Source organism: Myotis yumanensis, unplaced genomic scaffold, assembly GCF_028538775.1.
Source record: "Myotis yumanensis isolate MYYU_CA2020_CCGP unplaced genomic scaffold, mMyoYum1.0.hap1 SCAF_1, whole genome shotgun sequence".
Lineage (NCBI taxonomy): Eukaryota > Metazoa > Chordata > Mammalia > Chiroptera > Vespertilionidae > Myotis > Myotis yumanensis.
The window spans coordinates 190,186,548-190,203,668 of record NW_027223752.1 but is presented as its reverse complement, the minus strand read 5'-3'; the positions used below and the strand labels follow the sequence as shown (position 1 = coordinate 190,203,668).

The 17,121-nt window shown below is 43.4% G+C and overlaps 1 protein-coding gene across 1 annotated transcript in view; it reads left to right on the top strand.

Moving 5' to 3' along the window:
- The window catches only part of FRAS1 (Fraser extracellular matrix complex subunit 1), a 444,205-nt gene that overhangs the window by 205,691 nt on the left and 221,393 nt on the right, over positions 1 to 17,121 (top strand). Inside the window, exon 15 of the mRNA XM_070394313.1 lies at positions 12,033 to 12,176. Coding sequence (XP_070250414.1) covers positions 12,033 to 12,176 — 144 coding nt within the window. The remainder of the gene's footprint in view (positions 1 to 12,032; positions 12,177 to 17,121) is intronic.

Below are 17,121 nucleotides of genomic sequence, written 5' to 3'. Positions count from 1 at the left end.
TGTTACTCCATGGCGAGAGCTGCCTTCATTCTGCAGATCCTGAGATGGGAGAGAGGGAGTGCAACACGGCACTTAAGACCATAGGCTCTGCCCTGATCAGTTTGGCTCAGTGGATAGAGTGTCGGCCTGGGGACTGAAGGGTCCCAGGTTCGATTCCGGTCAAGGGCATGTACCTTGGTTGCGGGCACATCCCCAGTAGGGGGTATGCAGGAGGCAGCTAATTGGTGTTTCTCTCTCTTCGATGTTTCTGACTCTCTGTCCTTCTCCCTTTCTCTCTGTAAAAAATCAATAAAATATATTATATATATAAAAAAAGATGCCTCAAATTAAAAAAAAAAAAAAAAGACCATAGGCTCTGGAGGCAAACCGCCTGGATTCCAGGCCTGGCTCTGCCCTTTACAACGAGCACCTCTGGAACTCTGTGTTTTAGTTGCCTTATGGGTAAAGCAGAGACAATAACATCAGCCACATAGTGTTCTTGTGAGGATTAGATGAGTAAATGCACATATGTCCTTAAGGATGGTGCCTGCTACCTAGAAGCCCTGCATATATGTTAGGAGATTTGAAATGTACTTTCCATTACCCTTCTTCCCTGTTCCCTTTCTCTCACTCCTCCATTCATTCCCTTTTGACCACTCTAGGTCGTGAGGATATGAAGATAAATAAGACTCTGTCTTTGCCTATAGTGAGCTTCACTGAAGGCAGAGTTAGCCGCTGCTTACAGAGTAACACAAAAAGTTTAAAAACTCAATACCTATGGAGTTTATTCTATATCTGATTGCCATGTGGTCTTAGATTTTGCAACTTACAGAATCAAACAGTTGAACTCTACCACTTGTTGCTATAGGGTTTGGGGCAAGTCACTTAATCTCTTTGAGCCTCAATTTCTTCAACTAGAAAAAGGGGATACTATTATCTACTTCAAACCATGCTTGAAAAGATGCTCGAAAATGTAAATATATTTTGCCTTGCATACAGTGTATGTCTGACAAAGGTCAGCTATTGTCATTATCGAATTTGTTCCTTTATTCTTCAATTTACGGGGATGAAAACCAAATAGCCTGCATTGAGAAACAAAGAGTCATGGTGTTAAGTGTCTGAAGTAAAACAAAATCTACTTTTATATGTTATGGGGAAGTAAATATAATACAGAGAACAGATTACTGTATTACTGTATTCATCACAACAAGTAAAAATCCTTCTATTTTCTTTAAATGCTCAGATTAAATGATGAGAATCTGTAATTATTTGTTTCTCAGCCAGTATTATTGTATATTGAGAGAGAAAACATATTAAGAAAACCCATAAAATTTACATATAGGATGCTGGCCTAGCTGAGATGTAAAAGCTGTGGCTTGAACAGAGGAACTCCTGAAGTTAATTATTTGTTGGAACCATGGTTGACTAGCGCAGCCGTCACTGTGGAAATGAAGCACTAACCCCCGGAGCCAGGCCCAAAGCAGTGAAGACCTGGTGGGTCCTGGCATTATGTTCCAGCACGTGGCTTCGCCCAGCCAGCCGAGCCTGGGGAAGCCCTCTTAGCAAAGGCATCTAGGAAACTGTTTTTCTGAAATCTTCAAGAAGATAGGAGCCCTCCTTGCTCTGTTGGGTTAGGCTCATTGTTAAGCAGGTGTTCTCCATGGCCCATCCCTGAAACCCCAGAATTGGAGGGCAAGTCCCAATTTCATTGCCAAATCACGTATTCACTTTGGGGGCCCAGCATATCCTAGCACTTGGTCTTCACTCATTTTGTTCTGGCCTTTTAAGTCTTGTGCATTGTTCAAACATTCTCTGGCATTCTAGAGCAATTATGGTGTCTCAGTTGCTGAATGCCTTGTAAAGGGGACTTACTGCTTCAAGTGATATTCCTGTCTTCTCCATTCTGTTTAACAAATATCTGTTGAGCCTCTTCATTGTGTGTACCAGGCACCAGGGATAGGGCAGTGAATGAACACACAACTGCCCTGTGGTTAAGGAACTTCACTTTCCCACCTGAAGAAGAGTGTCGGTAAACAAGTAAGATAATCTGATAGTTACTGCTCTCTGAATTCATTGCTATCAGTGCTATAAAGACAACTTTAAAGGTATGTTAATAAGAAGTGCCTGATTACTGAGGCAGGGATAGGTCTTAAGACGTTTGAATTCCTCACATTGTTAAGTACATATAAGGCCTCTGGAATAATTTTTGTTTGAAAAAGTGTGATAAACCCTTGCACGGAGGAGAAGGGACAGGCATGCCGAGGCGTTGGGTGATCTGTCTTCCATTAGCTTCTACTATTTACTCCCTGTCAGCATTCCTGGCTAGGTGTGGCCTGAGGAAAACTGCAGAATCTCTGTTTTTCCCCAGTCCTCTTTTTCTTCTCCTAATGTCCCTCTTAAGGTAGTGGGGTGCCTTTATCAGCGCTGGAAGGGTGACTCTTTGAAACAGCTGTTGCTGGAACTTGGCAAGTGTCCATGGACTGTTTTAAGCTGTGCAGAAGGAAGGACCAGCACATCCTACCACTTCCTTATATGTATGTTTCTAGAGTAAAAAGGAACCCAAAGCAGCAGGTGACAGTGGCATTCCAAGTCCCCTTCCCGTTTGGACACTCATGTCAAGGATACTTGGAGAGAAGAAGGCAGAAGCAGCTGGTGGAGTTTTGCCCGGGACCTTTCCTGTGGCGGGAGGCTGGCTGTGTTTGGCATTTGCCTGCCTGGCTTATAGACCCCAGCTGTGTATGGACGGACCCCGGCTATGTATGCCAAGAGACAAATGACAGAACAAAAGCATCACATTCCAGCAGAGAAAGCCCACCACAAATGCAAGGGAGTTTATCTTCCAGACAGATCCCATTCTTCCTGACAAATCTGAACCCCCAAATATTTCAGCTATGGATTACAAACTAGTGACGAGTCTTCTGGCTTTCTGCCCAGTGCCTAGTGTTCTCAGTTATTTTAGCTAGACTGGATGGCATACATTCTTTCTCTTCTCCGTATCCCACCCCAACACTCTTGCTGTTCCTCCCTCCCCTTCTGTTTTCTGCTGCCTTCAGCGCTCACAGAACCTCTGTGCTATCGCTGCCCAGATCTGAGCAGGCTAGGCTAGAGCAGCCAGGAAGTCTGAGAACTCTGCCCATCAAAAACTTGGTTTTGGTTGGTGGTCCCTCCTTTGGCTCTTCAGATTCTGCAGACAAAGAGACTCAATGTATCACTGGAGAAATCAATAGCCATTTAATTAACAGGTGCTGAGGAAATACCCAGGGAGTCCTAGCAGCTGTGGGTGGCCGGTGGTCATGGGAGAGCGGAATCTGAGGGTTCCATATGGCTCATCAAGCTAGGCCTAGCTAGTCACTGCATTGATAATCCTTGGGGTGTACTTGTGTTGTAGAGTTAGCAGTATAAGTAGAAGGGCAGGAGGTAGAGAGGATGAGAATGTTCCTGGTAAGCTGGCCTGGCTCCCTCTATCCCGACTTGTATACCAAAGAAAAGCTGGCTGACTTGTACATCTCTCTCCACGTGGACCTGCCAGAGCCTCCCTCAGCCTGGAAGTGTCGCTTTCAGTTCAAGCTCCATGTCTACAGAAGACGCTGCAAAAGATGCAGATAGGTTACCCAAGACAAGTAAATTACTCAGCTGTATCACAAATGTGGTTACTGGATTAACTAGTTGTTTACCCAGCATGTGCCTTAGGGAAAGGACCACAGGCTTTTTCTTTTTCTCATTCAGTAATTTTCCCCTAAGTACTTAAATGAATTCATGTTTATTCCAAAAAATAATTTGATAAAGTTAGCAAAATTCAAGGCACAATAAAAAAAAAAAAATCAGTGAAAATTCCTGACTCAAGCTCTCCCAAATCATTACTGTTAGTATTTTGGTGAACGTCTTCCTAGTTTTTGAATTTCCTATGTGTTGTATACACAGATATATGTGCACACATTGGCTGTGTGCAAGAATTCATTTAGCTAAACCTCTTTTGCTTGATGTTTCTTCCTAATTTTTCCATTATCATAAATAAGCATGATGTGAAAAATTTTAATAGAAGTTTTGGTGAATTTATTTGATTAGGGTAAATTCTTAGACATGATTTCTGGGTCCAAGTATATATTTGGACACATACTAATATATTACTCACTTTTTTAAAAGTTGTAATTTATACTCCTACTAGAAATGCAAGAGGATGCCTACTTCCTACCACCTTTGTCAAAACTAGATAGTATAATTAAGTTTGTCATTTTGATTGGTGTAAAATAGAATCTTGTTTGTTTATTTATTTATTTATTACTTATGTTTGGGATTTATATGAAGAGAGTTGAGTTCATCATAATTACCAGTTCATGACTCACTTTCACCATTGGCCTAGGCCAGGCTATTCTCTTGCTTATGCATCTGTCTGTCTGTCTGTCTATCTATCTATCCTTTTTGTTCCCATGACCTATTTCCACTTTACTTCACCCCAGCTCCCCACTTGAGTAACTATTCTAAGGCAATTTAATGTGTATTTCATGTATGTGCCCTCTTATTTCTTTGTAAGCATGTGTCTTAAATATTCACAAGCATTACCAGATTGATATTTAATTCTCTTTATTTTTTTTTAAAAAAACACAAACTTTATTTTTGTTGACCAGTTTTGGGTTCACAGCAAAATTTAATGCAAAGTACAGAGATTTCCCATATTCCTTCTGCCCCCAACGCATGCATCCCCCACCAGAATGGTATATTTATTACAATTAGTGAACCATGCTCTCACTTTTTTCCTCTCTCAGCACTATTTCTGGGATGCGTATGTGTTGTCATGTGTACGTCTAATCCACGGCACCTAGTTGCCACTCTCCTGTTTAATTTGCTTTTCTCTGGCTCTTCATGAGACTGGAGATTTTTTCATGTGTTTACATTTTTTTCTACTATAAACTTCCTTAAGTCCATGAGGGTTTTCAGAACATGTGGTGACCGGACATTCCTGTTGCAGGGGACAAAGGCGTCAGTTGGTACGGGGAGGCAGGTGGAGGGCAGAGCCAGCCTGATAGAGGACAGAAGATTGGAGTAAAAGGATCCACAATGATGACTACTCAGATGAGTTTCTCCTTTTAAATATGTCTGGCATTTGAGCTTCTTAGGCAAGTAGCCTTGGCCTCATGTGGGTCTGTGATAGGCAGAGGGGAGAGTAGTCTGCCCAGCATCTGGGTTTCTCCAGGAGCTTCACCAAGTTTGCTTGATGTTTGTAGGGTTTGCCGGGAAAGAGCTTTAGAGTGGGAGGCCTCTGCTGGAATAATCCACGAGGGCTCTGTCACTTCCCTTCACTCCCTTTCAAAGTCAGCCTGCCTCTCCCATAGTCTTTTATGCCCTCCCCTCTTCTGTCTGCATTGCATTTTAATTTGCTCCCTTTATAATTACTCTGCCTTTAACACCAGTGGAAACAAATGTGCTGGATTTCCTGGGGTATGTCACTCATATGATCACATATAACTTTCTCTGTTTTCTCAAACATGCCATCTCATCATATCCCTGTGAACAAGGTACAACAAATACAGTTGACCCTTGGAAAACAAGGGCTTGAAATGAGCAGGTCCACTTATACACAGATTTTTTTTTCAATGAATATACAGTTGACCCTCCATATCCCTGGGTTTTGCATCCATGTATTCAACCAATCATGAATTGAGAATAGTATTTTCGATCTTCAGTTAGGAATTCAAGGATGTAGAAGGTCAACTTTATCCGTTGATTGTCACCATTATATAGGAGACTTGAGCATCCTCAGAGTTAGATATCTCTGGGGATCCTAGAAATAGTCCCTTGTTAATAAAAAGGGACTCATTGAGTTTGTGGGGAGTCAAAACTTATACACAGACTTTTCACTGCATGGGGGTTGGTACCCTCACCTCCATATGGCTCAAGGGTCAGCTGTATTACTATTCCCACTTTGCAGATTAGGAAAGCAAGGAACCGTGAAGTTGAGTTGAAGATAGAAACATTTTCCATCCAATAAGAGCTTCTTATTGGACATTGACCCGCTAAAACTTGGCAAGGGCTTCCTGGTCATTGGTGAGGTGAGAAGGAAAGCAAGCCATTGCCACAAAATGGGTAAAGAACAGAATGAAGCCATCTGTGTCTGGCATATCTGCCTGTGCCTGGAATTTGGGCTGTTTCTGTGGAGTTGCGAGTGAATACTTCTTGGCGCTTTGGAAATCTGAACTGCAGCCTCAACTGATGCCTGAAAGGGGCTGCTGATCAAGTGTGCGAACTCCCTGGTAGTGGCAGAGCAACTTGCCCGGGAGACCATGGAAGAGGTGCCGAACCCAGGCTCCTTCTCCTGAGGGGCAGTCCCAACCACGCAGAGCTCTCTGTATCTACTGCCTGTGTCTGGGTAGGCTTCCTGGAGCATCAGCGGCCTCTAGGAAGTGCTTCTTTTAGCATTTCCCAGAAAGGGTGCATTTTATTCTTAGAGAAGCACAGGCTAAACAATTTTTAAAGCAATCTTCTATCTCAAAATTATCAAGTACAAAACGCGTTTCTTATTTTGAGAGTAGGGTTTCAATATGTAGTTGCCGCCCAAAAAGTAATGTGTTCCTTTTCATTTGCAACACATTGCTCAGCAAGCCAATCCATGCCGTGCTAGGCTCCAGCCGAGTCAGGGGCTTTCCCAAAGAAATGATCGACTGCATGCAAGATAAGAAGATAACTTTCCCTCATTCTTTTTGAATTTATTTGCCACAATTTTCACAGTGTATCACTCAAACCCTGGGTGACCTGAAATGTATCACAAAGAGGACTTATGCTGAAAAGTCAGGGAGTGACCTTTTATTTTCCATAATAATCCCAATGTAATAGAAGTCACATATAAAATAAGTCTGCAAGAAGAGATTATCTGCAGTAGCATATGTTCAGTTAGAAATTAGAAATCAATTGCAGAACACAGTGGGAGTATGTCATAAGAAATGACAGCTAAAAAAAAAAAAAAAAAGGAAACTGACAACTCAGCATAGTCCTGGGTAGAAATAAAAATTCCTTCTGCTGTTCTATCAGGCCATGGAACATGGCTTTTGTCTGATATGGAAAAAAGAGAAGGCCTGGCATCACATTTGGTTACTTTGTGTGAATATAGCATCATAAGCAGATCTGGGCTCCCACACTTACCAGGTAAATTTTATAGCCTCAAGTTTATCTATCTTAAGGTATCGTATTTTCAGACTATGACCTGATGGTTACAACTCATCATGTAGGCATTACTGTATAGAAGATAACTAATAGGATAAATTCCCCGTAGCAAAAAAAAGCTATTAATTAATTAATTTAACATACATTTAATGAGTCCTGACTGTGCATCAGGCATCAATCCTGACACTGGGATTAAGATGACTGAAACATGGCCCCTGTTTTGGAGGATATTACATTCCATTGAAGGGGATCGAGCTGTAGCTGAGTAATTAGTGCAGTAGGATAAATAGAACAAGATAGGCATGTACAAAGGGCTGCAGGAACATAAAGGAAGGACCAAACTACTTTGTTTGGACAAGCTCAGCAAAGCTTCGCAGACATAGTGACAACTTAGGAGGCTTTCTGAAGTGTCAACAGGATTTCAGGAGCTGGGTGAATCCTCTGTGGGGCATCCAAAACCTCTGACAGGCACATGGCATGCACAGGGTACCCAATTTCATGGAATTGGTGAGCATGAGGGAGGCTGCAGAAGGCAGGTATGAAGAGTTCTGTAGGGCTCAGTATGTGATGGGCCTGAGTGCATCCCTGAGTCTGTGGCCTCTATCCTGATCACCCTTGGCCCCTGTTCTGATGGGCAATGCCAGGCGTAATATTAAAGACTGGAGGCCCAGTGCACAAAATTCGTGCACTGTGGGGGAGGGGTCCCTCAGCCCTGCCTGCACTCTCTAGCAGTCTGGGACCCCTCAGGGGATATCCACCCTGTGGGAATGCATTGACCACCAGGGGGCAGCTCATGCATTGAGTGTCTGCCCCCTGGTGGTCAGTGTGCATCATAGCAACTGGTCGTTCCACCATTCGGTCTATTTGCATATTAGGGTTTTATTATATACTAGTAGCCCAGTGCACGAAATTCGTGCACATTAAAAGGGAATTAATTGCCCTAACCCGTTTGGCTCAGTGGATAGAGCATCGGCCTGAGGACTCAAGGGTCCCAGGTTTGATTCCTGTCAAGGGCATGTACCTTGGTTGCGGGCTCATCCCCAGTGGGGAGTGTTCAGGAGGCAGCTGATTGATGTTTCTCTCTCATCAATGTTTCTAACTATCCTTCTCCCTTCCTCTCTGTAAAAAATCAATAAAATATATATTTTTTAAAAAGAAAATTAATTAGCAGAGATATTTTAATATTGCTATTTGCCCTTTCTCTATAATAGAAGTGTGAGAGATGAAAGGAAATTAGTAAAATGTATATGAAAATAATATATAAATTTATTAATAAATAAACAGTAAGAGAAGGAGCTGATTTTGTGAGAAAAGGGGCTCCCTCCTCCCTCCTGTCAGGGTCTGGGGTGCAGAAGAATGGGGTTCCTGGCTGGCAGGCCACTGACAGCAAGCTATCCAACAGCGGATTCTGTGAGGAATGGGGCTCCCTCCTTTCTACTGTCAGGGTTGGTTTGAAAATTGGCCATGCCCCCTGTTGGGCCAGACCCAGAGTTCTACCACGCCGTGGCCTCTACCTCAGCAACCCAGAAATGACTACTGCTGGGCGCTCCTGGTGCTCTGAGGGTGGGTTCTTCCCTCAGGCCACACGGGAAACAGCTGGGGAGGGCGCAGCCCTTGGCAAAATGACCCAGGATTCAGTGGGTCCACGCTTCAAGGGTGGGTTCCTGCCTCAAAACCCACCCTCACTGGAAACAGCTTCAAGAAACAGCTCAGGGGAGGGCCCAGCTGTTGCCAAGACAACCCCTGCAGGACTGACTTCCTTCCGCTTGGTTGCGGTGGTTCAGGTTGTGATGAACACCACCCATGGTTTTTATATAAGTAGAGGATATAGATATAGATGTAGATATAGATATTTAACACAAGATGGCACAAATCAGATCAGTCAGGAGGAGGGAGGACCTGAGACCCTCTTCTGTCCTCAACCTCTTGAAGGATGGTGCCTGCCAGGTTCCAGGGACAAGCCAGAGTGTCATGGAGGGGACAGGACAGTGACCAATTAGCAACCAAATTGGAAGTATTTGTACTATTTTAACAGCCAGCGCAGCTGAGTGTCTGCACTGCCATCAGTCAGTCCACGAGGAGAGCTAGTTGTTCTTTCACATCTCTGCTTCACCCCCTGGACTAATATGATTTTATCCCTCACAGATTTCTTAATTACCCTCTCCTCTCCCCACTGTAGAACAAACTGTCTAGAAAGCAAAAATGGTCACTTCCACTGCCCTCATTAAAACTCTTACAGGATGAAGTTCAAGGTCCTTACCCAGTCCTGCCCACGTTTGTGATTTGGCCCCTGTTGTCTTTTTAGCCTCAATTCCCATCATCCCCTGGGGCACATACTCCCTGAGCAGTTTGCACATTACCACCAGTGCAGTGTGCTCAAGTGGGAGGTGGTTTCATTGTTTCCTCTGTAGGCGTCAGGTAATAGGCTTACCTGTGGCTCTGGGAAGGCCTCACAGGCTAGCGCAGCATCTTGCACAGAGTAGGTGCTTCTGAGCATTGATAGACAGGTCAACCTGGCGGACCTTCTTAGATGTGAGGTTGGGCTTCTTTTGTTTATTTGTTTAGTTAAATACTTTGTATCAATTCCTGAGTCAGTGAGACAGAGGCATGAACAGTGTTAGACACTTCAGACAATGACTATGGCCCCTGATTGAAGGGTAGTTGAATAAATAAATGACAGTCAGATTTCATGTGTATTGAGGGTAGTAGAATTTGTTACTGGGATCTTTGCATCCATGTCTTTAGTTATAATGTAGTGTTAGTAGTTATCCTAATATGTAAAGAATTCTTGTGTACCACTTGTAAAATACCAATGAGATGTTAAATGTAAATGAAGACACTCAAGAGATGTTTGTAGAGCACCAAACAGTATGCTTGGTGAGGAGTTAACAAAATAGAAATGGGTTCTGCCCTCATGAAGCTTATGGGCTCATGAAACCAGATAATAAGTAAATGTTCCTCCATTTCTGCTTCCTACTTGACATCGGTATCTCTCATTTGGACCATAGCATTGCCTCCACACTGGTCTCCTTATCTTCACGTAAGCCCTTCAGCCCTCTCTTCATGGCAACCAGAGAGAGCCTTTAAAAATCTAAATCGGGGCTTGTGTCTATCCTTCTTAAGGCTGTTCATGACTTTACATTGCAATTAGGATAGAATCCTAATTTCTTTCCATGGTCTCCAAGGTCAAGTTTGATAGGGCCTCTGCCTTACCTCCAGTAATGAATCAGGCCACCCTGTCCTGCTCTGCCCCACCCCCATCCCAGCAGCTCCAGCTCCAGCCAGGAAAGCAGCCTTCAGTTCCTTGAACCCCAAGCTCCTTCCCTTCTCAATACCTCTGTGTTGTTCTTCGCTCTGCCCATGCTGGCTACTTCTCATCCTTTAGCTCCACCTAAAGCCAGTCCTTTCCAGCCTCACCACTGTTATTCTTTATCAGAGTCCTGCTAGCACTTAACACAAATTGTCATTTTCTCTCAATTCATTGGGGAGAAAAGTTGTCTGAGATTGTGCTTTCATGTGCAGTTTAGAACAGAGAGGAGAGGACTGGGTCTTGAGATTTGCAGTGTAGTTATCCTTTCTTCTGTTTCCAGATACCTAATTAAGTTACTTAAGTGAAATCCCCAAGTCACTTGCAATCAGCTAAGGCATTCTTCCCACCAGTTTTGGTCAGAATGAATATGTCTGCAAAACAGGTTGTGTTCCATTGTGAAGCAAACATTTTGAAAATTAGAATGCATAACAAAAGCAAAGGTGGGGTTAACCATAGAGAGAGTTACGTCTGAATATACTCAGTCTAGAATAGGCCTCTCTAAGGTGAAGAGCAAGCCGAAAGAGTAATAAAAAATTAAATGCTGGAAATTTTGGAGTCTTAAAGGAACAATGTTGGTCTGGGAACAACCTATAGTTAGAAACCTAAAGTGTAAGGAAAAAGCAGTCTCTATGAATCCTCAGGGTGCACGTTGAGAGCCGATGCTACTGGGGGTAACCAGAGCTTGTGGGAGATTGAAGGAGTTGTGAGGGAGAGCAGGGGAGGGTTGCTGAGGGATGGAGAGAGAGAGGAGATGGAAAGGGAGGGGAAAAGGCACATGGTCAAACGATACTAGGCCCTTCAAGGTCTAATCAAGGACTGGAGGACACGGTGTTCCTTCCTTAGCTGATTGTAGATGGCGCTGGAGACAGAAGTGTCTCCAACTGTGTGGTGTTCTCTTTGCTGTGTGGCTGCAAAGGCAACATGACAGAGGGACGTCTGACCTTATTAGACAGTCCATCTTCGTCTAGAACAGTGGTTCTCAACCTTCCTAATGCTGCGACCCTTTAATACAGTTCCTCATGTTGTGGTGACCCCCAACCATAAAATTATTTTCGTTGCTACTTCATAACTGTAATTTTGCTACTGTTATGAATCGTAATGTAAATATCTGATATGCAGGATGTATTTTCATTGTTACAAATTGAACATAATTAAAGCATAGTGATTAATCACAAAAACAATATGTAATTATATATGTGGTTTTCCGATGGTCTTAGGCGACCCCTGTGAAAGGGTCGTTCTAACCCCAAAGGGGTCGTGACCCACAGGTTGAGAACCGCTGGTCTAGAACATTATGGTTTCCTTCCCTGTGATTTCCATTTTTCAAAAGCTCCTGATTTCCTATTCCAATTTTTTGCCAGCAATAATTTATTGGAATTGTAGTTCTGGCCAAGATAAATAGTTTTTTGTTGTTGTTTGTTTTTTGGCGGGGGCGGGGAAGGGGGATCTCTTGGGGTGTACACATGTGCAGAGCAATTTAGGGATGAAGGAGCCAACATCCTCCTTATAAATTTCAAAACTTTTCCAGGAGAAACTGACCAGTCCTTTGTGCTATGGCTTGTTCACTGACTCTGCTGTTTGCCTGCAGCCTGCCACGAGTCCTGTGCAGCCTGCTGGGGTCCCACGGAGAAACACTGCCTGGCCTGCGGGGACCCACTCCACGTGCTGAGAGAGGGCGCCTGTGAGAGCAGCTGTGGCCCTGGGTTTTACAACAAGCAGGGCACCTGCAGTGGTAGGTGCCAGACTTTGCATCTTTTCCTCTTTCAGGGGTCCCACGTTTAATTCAAATCATAGCACCAATAACTAATGTTTCTTTTACTCAATGAATATGCAATATGCTGACATTGCTGGTGTTATAGTAGTTTGCAAAACATGTGTTTTTACTTGGGGGGGGGGGTCCCCTTTAATACCTCCCCTTTCCCCTCAAGGTGTTTAGCTTGTTCTGCAGATAAAGACAGTGAGGACTGGGCTGCTTGTTCCAGACCCACAGCTGAAGGGACAGGAGCAGGGCTTCCTTTCTCCAAATCTCAGACTGCCTTCCAAATATGCATGAAGACAAGGATACTTCCAGGCCACCCAAGGGCAGACCTGCCCTTGTCTTTGGTGCCACTGACTTAAAACTAAAGCAGTTCTTGTTTAGCCTACCTTTAATACCCACTGCACAACAGTAAGCGTTAATCTGGCTTCCTGCATCCCTGTGCCAGTCACTGTTCCAAGTACGTTATAAACACGCAGTCACTGAGAAGCAGGAAAGTACGGTGGGGAAAGCATGACCTTGGGCAAGTTACTTAATCTCTCCATGTGCCAGTTTCCTGGATGGGGATAATACAGCACCCGTGGTAGACAGAAGAGTGGCCCCTCAAAGATGTCCACATCCCAATCACTGTAACTTGTGATTATGCCGCCTTCAATGGCAGAAGGGGTTGGGAGGTGTGATTAAGTTAAGGATCTTGAGATGGGAGATTATCCTAGATTACCCGCCTGGGCCAGTGTCATCACAAGGGTCCTTATAGAAGGAAGGCTTGAGGGTGGGAGTCAGAAAAGAAGATCAGAGATGGAAGCAGGGGTCAGAGTGATGCCAGGAAGGGGCCCATGAGCTGGCAGGCAGCCTCCAGAAGCTGGAAAAAGACAGGAAATGACCCCCCTCCCCCCTCAGGACTTCCAGAAGGAATGCAGCTCTGCAAACATCCTGATTTTAGGACTTCTGATCTCTAGAGTGATAATGAATTTGTGTTGTTTTAAACCACTGAGTTGGTGGTAATTTGTTAAGGCAGCAATGGGAAATTAATACACACCCACCTCAGAAGGCTGTTGAGAGGAATGAGTTAATAGCATTGCATTTAGCACAGTGCCCAGCACAGAGTAAGTGCTATGTAAGTGTTCGGTGTTTAATCCTCACAACAATTTTATAAGATAGTTATTATCATCATGCTCCTCTTGCTGATGAAAAACTAGCCCAAGATCACATAGCTCCTAAGAGATAGAGTTGGTCTCTGGCTCTAGATGTTAACTGCCTCTTCACTACAGTGTGATCCCCCTTACACACCTCTTCCTAGATTTCCCCTCTCTTCTTTTTCTATTTTCCTCTCCCCTCTTTCTCTTCTCCTCCTTCCTCCTGCCCTCCTGTCAGTCTTCAGATCATTCCCCTGCCCCTGTAGACATTGCCAAATAGACAGATAGCCACCTGACAGTGAGTGATTGCGTTTGCTTTGGGCATGCCAATAGAAAGGCCAGTAGCAATGGATGAGTTGATCTTTGGGAGTTGACAAATCCACTTGCCTTAGGGAAGAGAGAGCTCTTAGCCTTCAATCCTCCATTTCTCTGCACCAGCCTGCATTTGTTGTCTCACAAACTACAGATGTTTCCATGTGATCCAGCCCAATGTCTGATTCTCAGAAGGTTGTATTAGTTTCTTTTTTTCTTTTTTTAAAATATTTTTTTTTAACCCTAACCAGTTTGGCTCAGTGGATAGAGTGTCGGCCTGTGGACTGAGGGGTCCTGGGTTCGATTCTGGCCAAGGGCATGTGCCTTGGTTGCGGGCACATCCCCGATGAGGGGTGTGCAGGAGGCAGCTGATTGATGTTTCTCTCTCATTGATATTTCTAACTCTCTGTCCCTCTCCTTTCCTCTCTGTGAAGAATCAATAAAATATATTTTAAAAAATAAAATAAAATATTTTTTTTTATTGATTTCAGAGAGGAAGAGAGAGAAACATCAATGTATTATCAACTGTATTATACTCTACCATTGCCCTCTGTATCCACTGGGGATTGGTTTCACAACCCATGCAAATACCCAAATCTGCCAATGCTCAAGTCTCTTATATAAAACTAGAGGTCTGATGCATGAAATTGGTGCAAGAGTAGGCCTTCCTCCCCCCCTCCTCTTCTCTCTCTCTCCCCCCCTCTCTCTCTCGTCCTTGACTGGAATCGAACCCCAGGCCCTTCAATCCGCAGGCCAACACTCTATCCACTTAGCCAAACCAATCTGCGCTCTTCACCTCTCTTCTTTTTCCCTGGAAGAAGGAAAGAAGAAAGGCACAGGGGTTTTCAATCCGTACCAAAAGGAGGGATAAACAACTCTACTTGGACACAAAAGTAAGACCCCAGAGGCTTGAAATAGTGTACAAATTGGGGAATTATGATGTGTTCCAACCATAAAGTGAAAGAAAGGATGGAAGGAGATGAGGTTGGAGAAAGGGGTCCCAGGCTGTCCTCACATGGAAGTCATTACAAATCCTCTCTTTCCCACACACCCTCTTCACTCTCTCCCTTTCACCAGGTTCACCTGTTTGCTTTAAAATGACCTCTGAATTGAAAATTGAAAACAATTCAGGCCTTAGGATTTTCACCTTTATACTGAGAACAATAGGAAACCATTTGGCAAACTTAATTAAATGAGTGCTCACAGCAGGTTTTCTTTTTAAGTTTATTCTCCTTGCTGCATTGAGAATGGTCTGAAAAGGAATGGACAAGAAAGATTTGGACAGAGCAGACAGGTGGTGATAGGTAAGAGAGATCATGGTGAACTGAAGTGGTGGTAGCAATAAGGTAGAAGGAGTATGGGACAGGTGTGGAAAGTATTTCTAAGGTAGAATTGATAGGTCTTGCTGATGGGTTGAATGATCTTTTACCCTCTCTGCATCCACCCCCTTGGGCATTTAACTTTGAAGTGTCCCCTGTCTCGGACTTGACCATGTGCCTCGCTTTGGGTAATAGAATGAAGCAGAAGTGCAAGTATGGTGCTTCTAAGTCTACAATTCGAGAGGCCTTGCTTTCTTGTGTTTCTGTCATCTCCATGAGGACATTCCTGAGGTAGCCTACTGGCATGGAACAGATACGTGGCAGAGACTTGAAGTGCCCAGTCAGCCCAGTTGAGACTCATCTAGATCAGTGGTCAGCAAACTCATTGGTCAACAGAGCCAAATATCAACAGTACAACGATTGAAATTTCTTTTGAGAGCCAAACTTTTTAAAATTAAACTATATAGGTAGGTACGTTATTATTGACTTAATTAGGGTACTCCTAAGCTGGCCTTTGCTAAAAACGTCCTCAATCTGATTGAGGCACGTTTGCTGAGGTCCACCCCTTCCAACTCTCCCATCCACACTCGTCTTCTATACTTGTTTCGTCTATCTCCTTTCTGAAAACCAACTTCTGCACATGGGCCACGAAGTTTCAATAGCACTGTATGTGCATGCCAGCACGTGGTATTTTGTGGAAGAGCCACACTCAAGGGGCCAAAGAGCCGCATGTGGCTCGCGAGCCGCTGTTTGCGGACCACTGCCTTAGCACATGCTAGCCTCTGTAACGCAACTGGCCTTCACCAACATGCCTTTTGATAAACAAGATTAGAATTTACACTTTTCAGAGTTTTCTAAGTTTTTATCAAGTGCTTTCAGGAATGTTCAAATACTGTTTCCTGAACATCGGTGAACCAAGTCACTGATTAGTATCAGAATGTTAATTATGATGTCTGATGCTGATAATGCTGACTCATTTCCAATTCAGATTAGTGCTATTCAAGATAAAGGCCCGCTGGTGTTGGTTTAATAATTTATAACCAAGCAGCTCATATCTGTAGCAATCTCAAGGTCAAGTGCTGAAAAAAATCCAGAATAACCTGTTATGAAGGATGTATGTCCTGGTTGAAAGAATTTACAGTAACCACGTTCATCTGTGGTACATGCTTTGAGTTTTACAAATATTAGTTATAAAGGGTGGGGAAACTCAAAGGACAAACCTGCTCATTCTTTAGTCATTTAAGTACTTGTGTTATTAAGAAGGCTTTCATGACTGTAGCTAACATAAATCAAAGCAAGTTCAGAGGTTTCTGTTAATTGTTCTCTCCATTCTTCTGCCTTTTTCCCCCTTTTATTCTTCTTTCCCTTCTTTACCTAGGCAACTATTTTATTTTATTGTTTAATCTTTTTGTTTTTATATAAACAGGGTAATATCCTTTTGAGAACAGTTGACCCTCAAACAACACAGGCTTGAACTGTGTGGGTCCACTTATATGCGGATTTTTTTTTCAATAAATACCTGTACTGTTTTCAATCCATGCTTGGGATGCTGAGGCCTAACTGTATGCATTGATCCATGCTAGTGTATGTAGGGAACCTGAGCATTTGCAGATTTTGGTGTCTGTGGAGTTCCTGAAACCAATTCCCCACAGATACTTAGGGTAGTTAAGTTTTGGAGGAGTCAAACATTGCATGTGGATTTTGACTGCATGGGGAGGATTGATACCCCAACAAGGGTAACTGTGTGTGCATGTATATTTAGTGATATCATGTTATAGAAGTCATGTTGTTCTCTTCCTTTTTTTCTCAGCATTATGTTTTTAAGATTCATCCATGTTACTATATCATCTAGCCCTTTGCTTCTTGCTGCTGCATAGTCTTCCTGGTCTCCATCCCCACAGCTCATGCATCTACTCCCCAGTGACGGACTCCCTGTGTTTCTTCCATCCATGTGCCATCACTAGAGAGCACTAGCAAATAGCTGCAAAAATGTCCTTTCATGAACTGTGTGGGAGGTTCTCTGGAATGGCTAACCCAGGAACAAAATTGTTGGTTTCTGTATATATGTGTGTGTGTATGTGTGTGTGTGTGTATGTATGTATATATATATATATATATATATATACACACACACATATATATACACCACTCTAG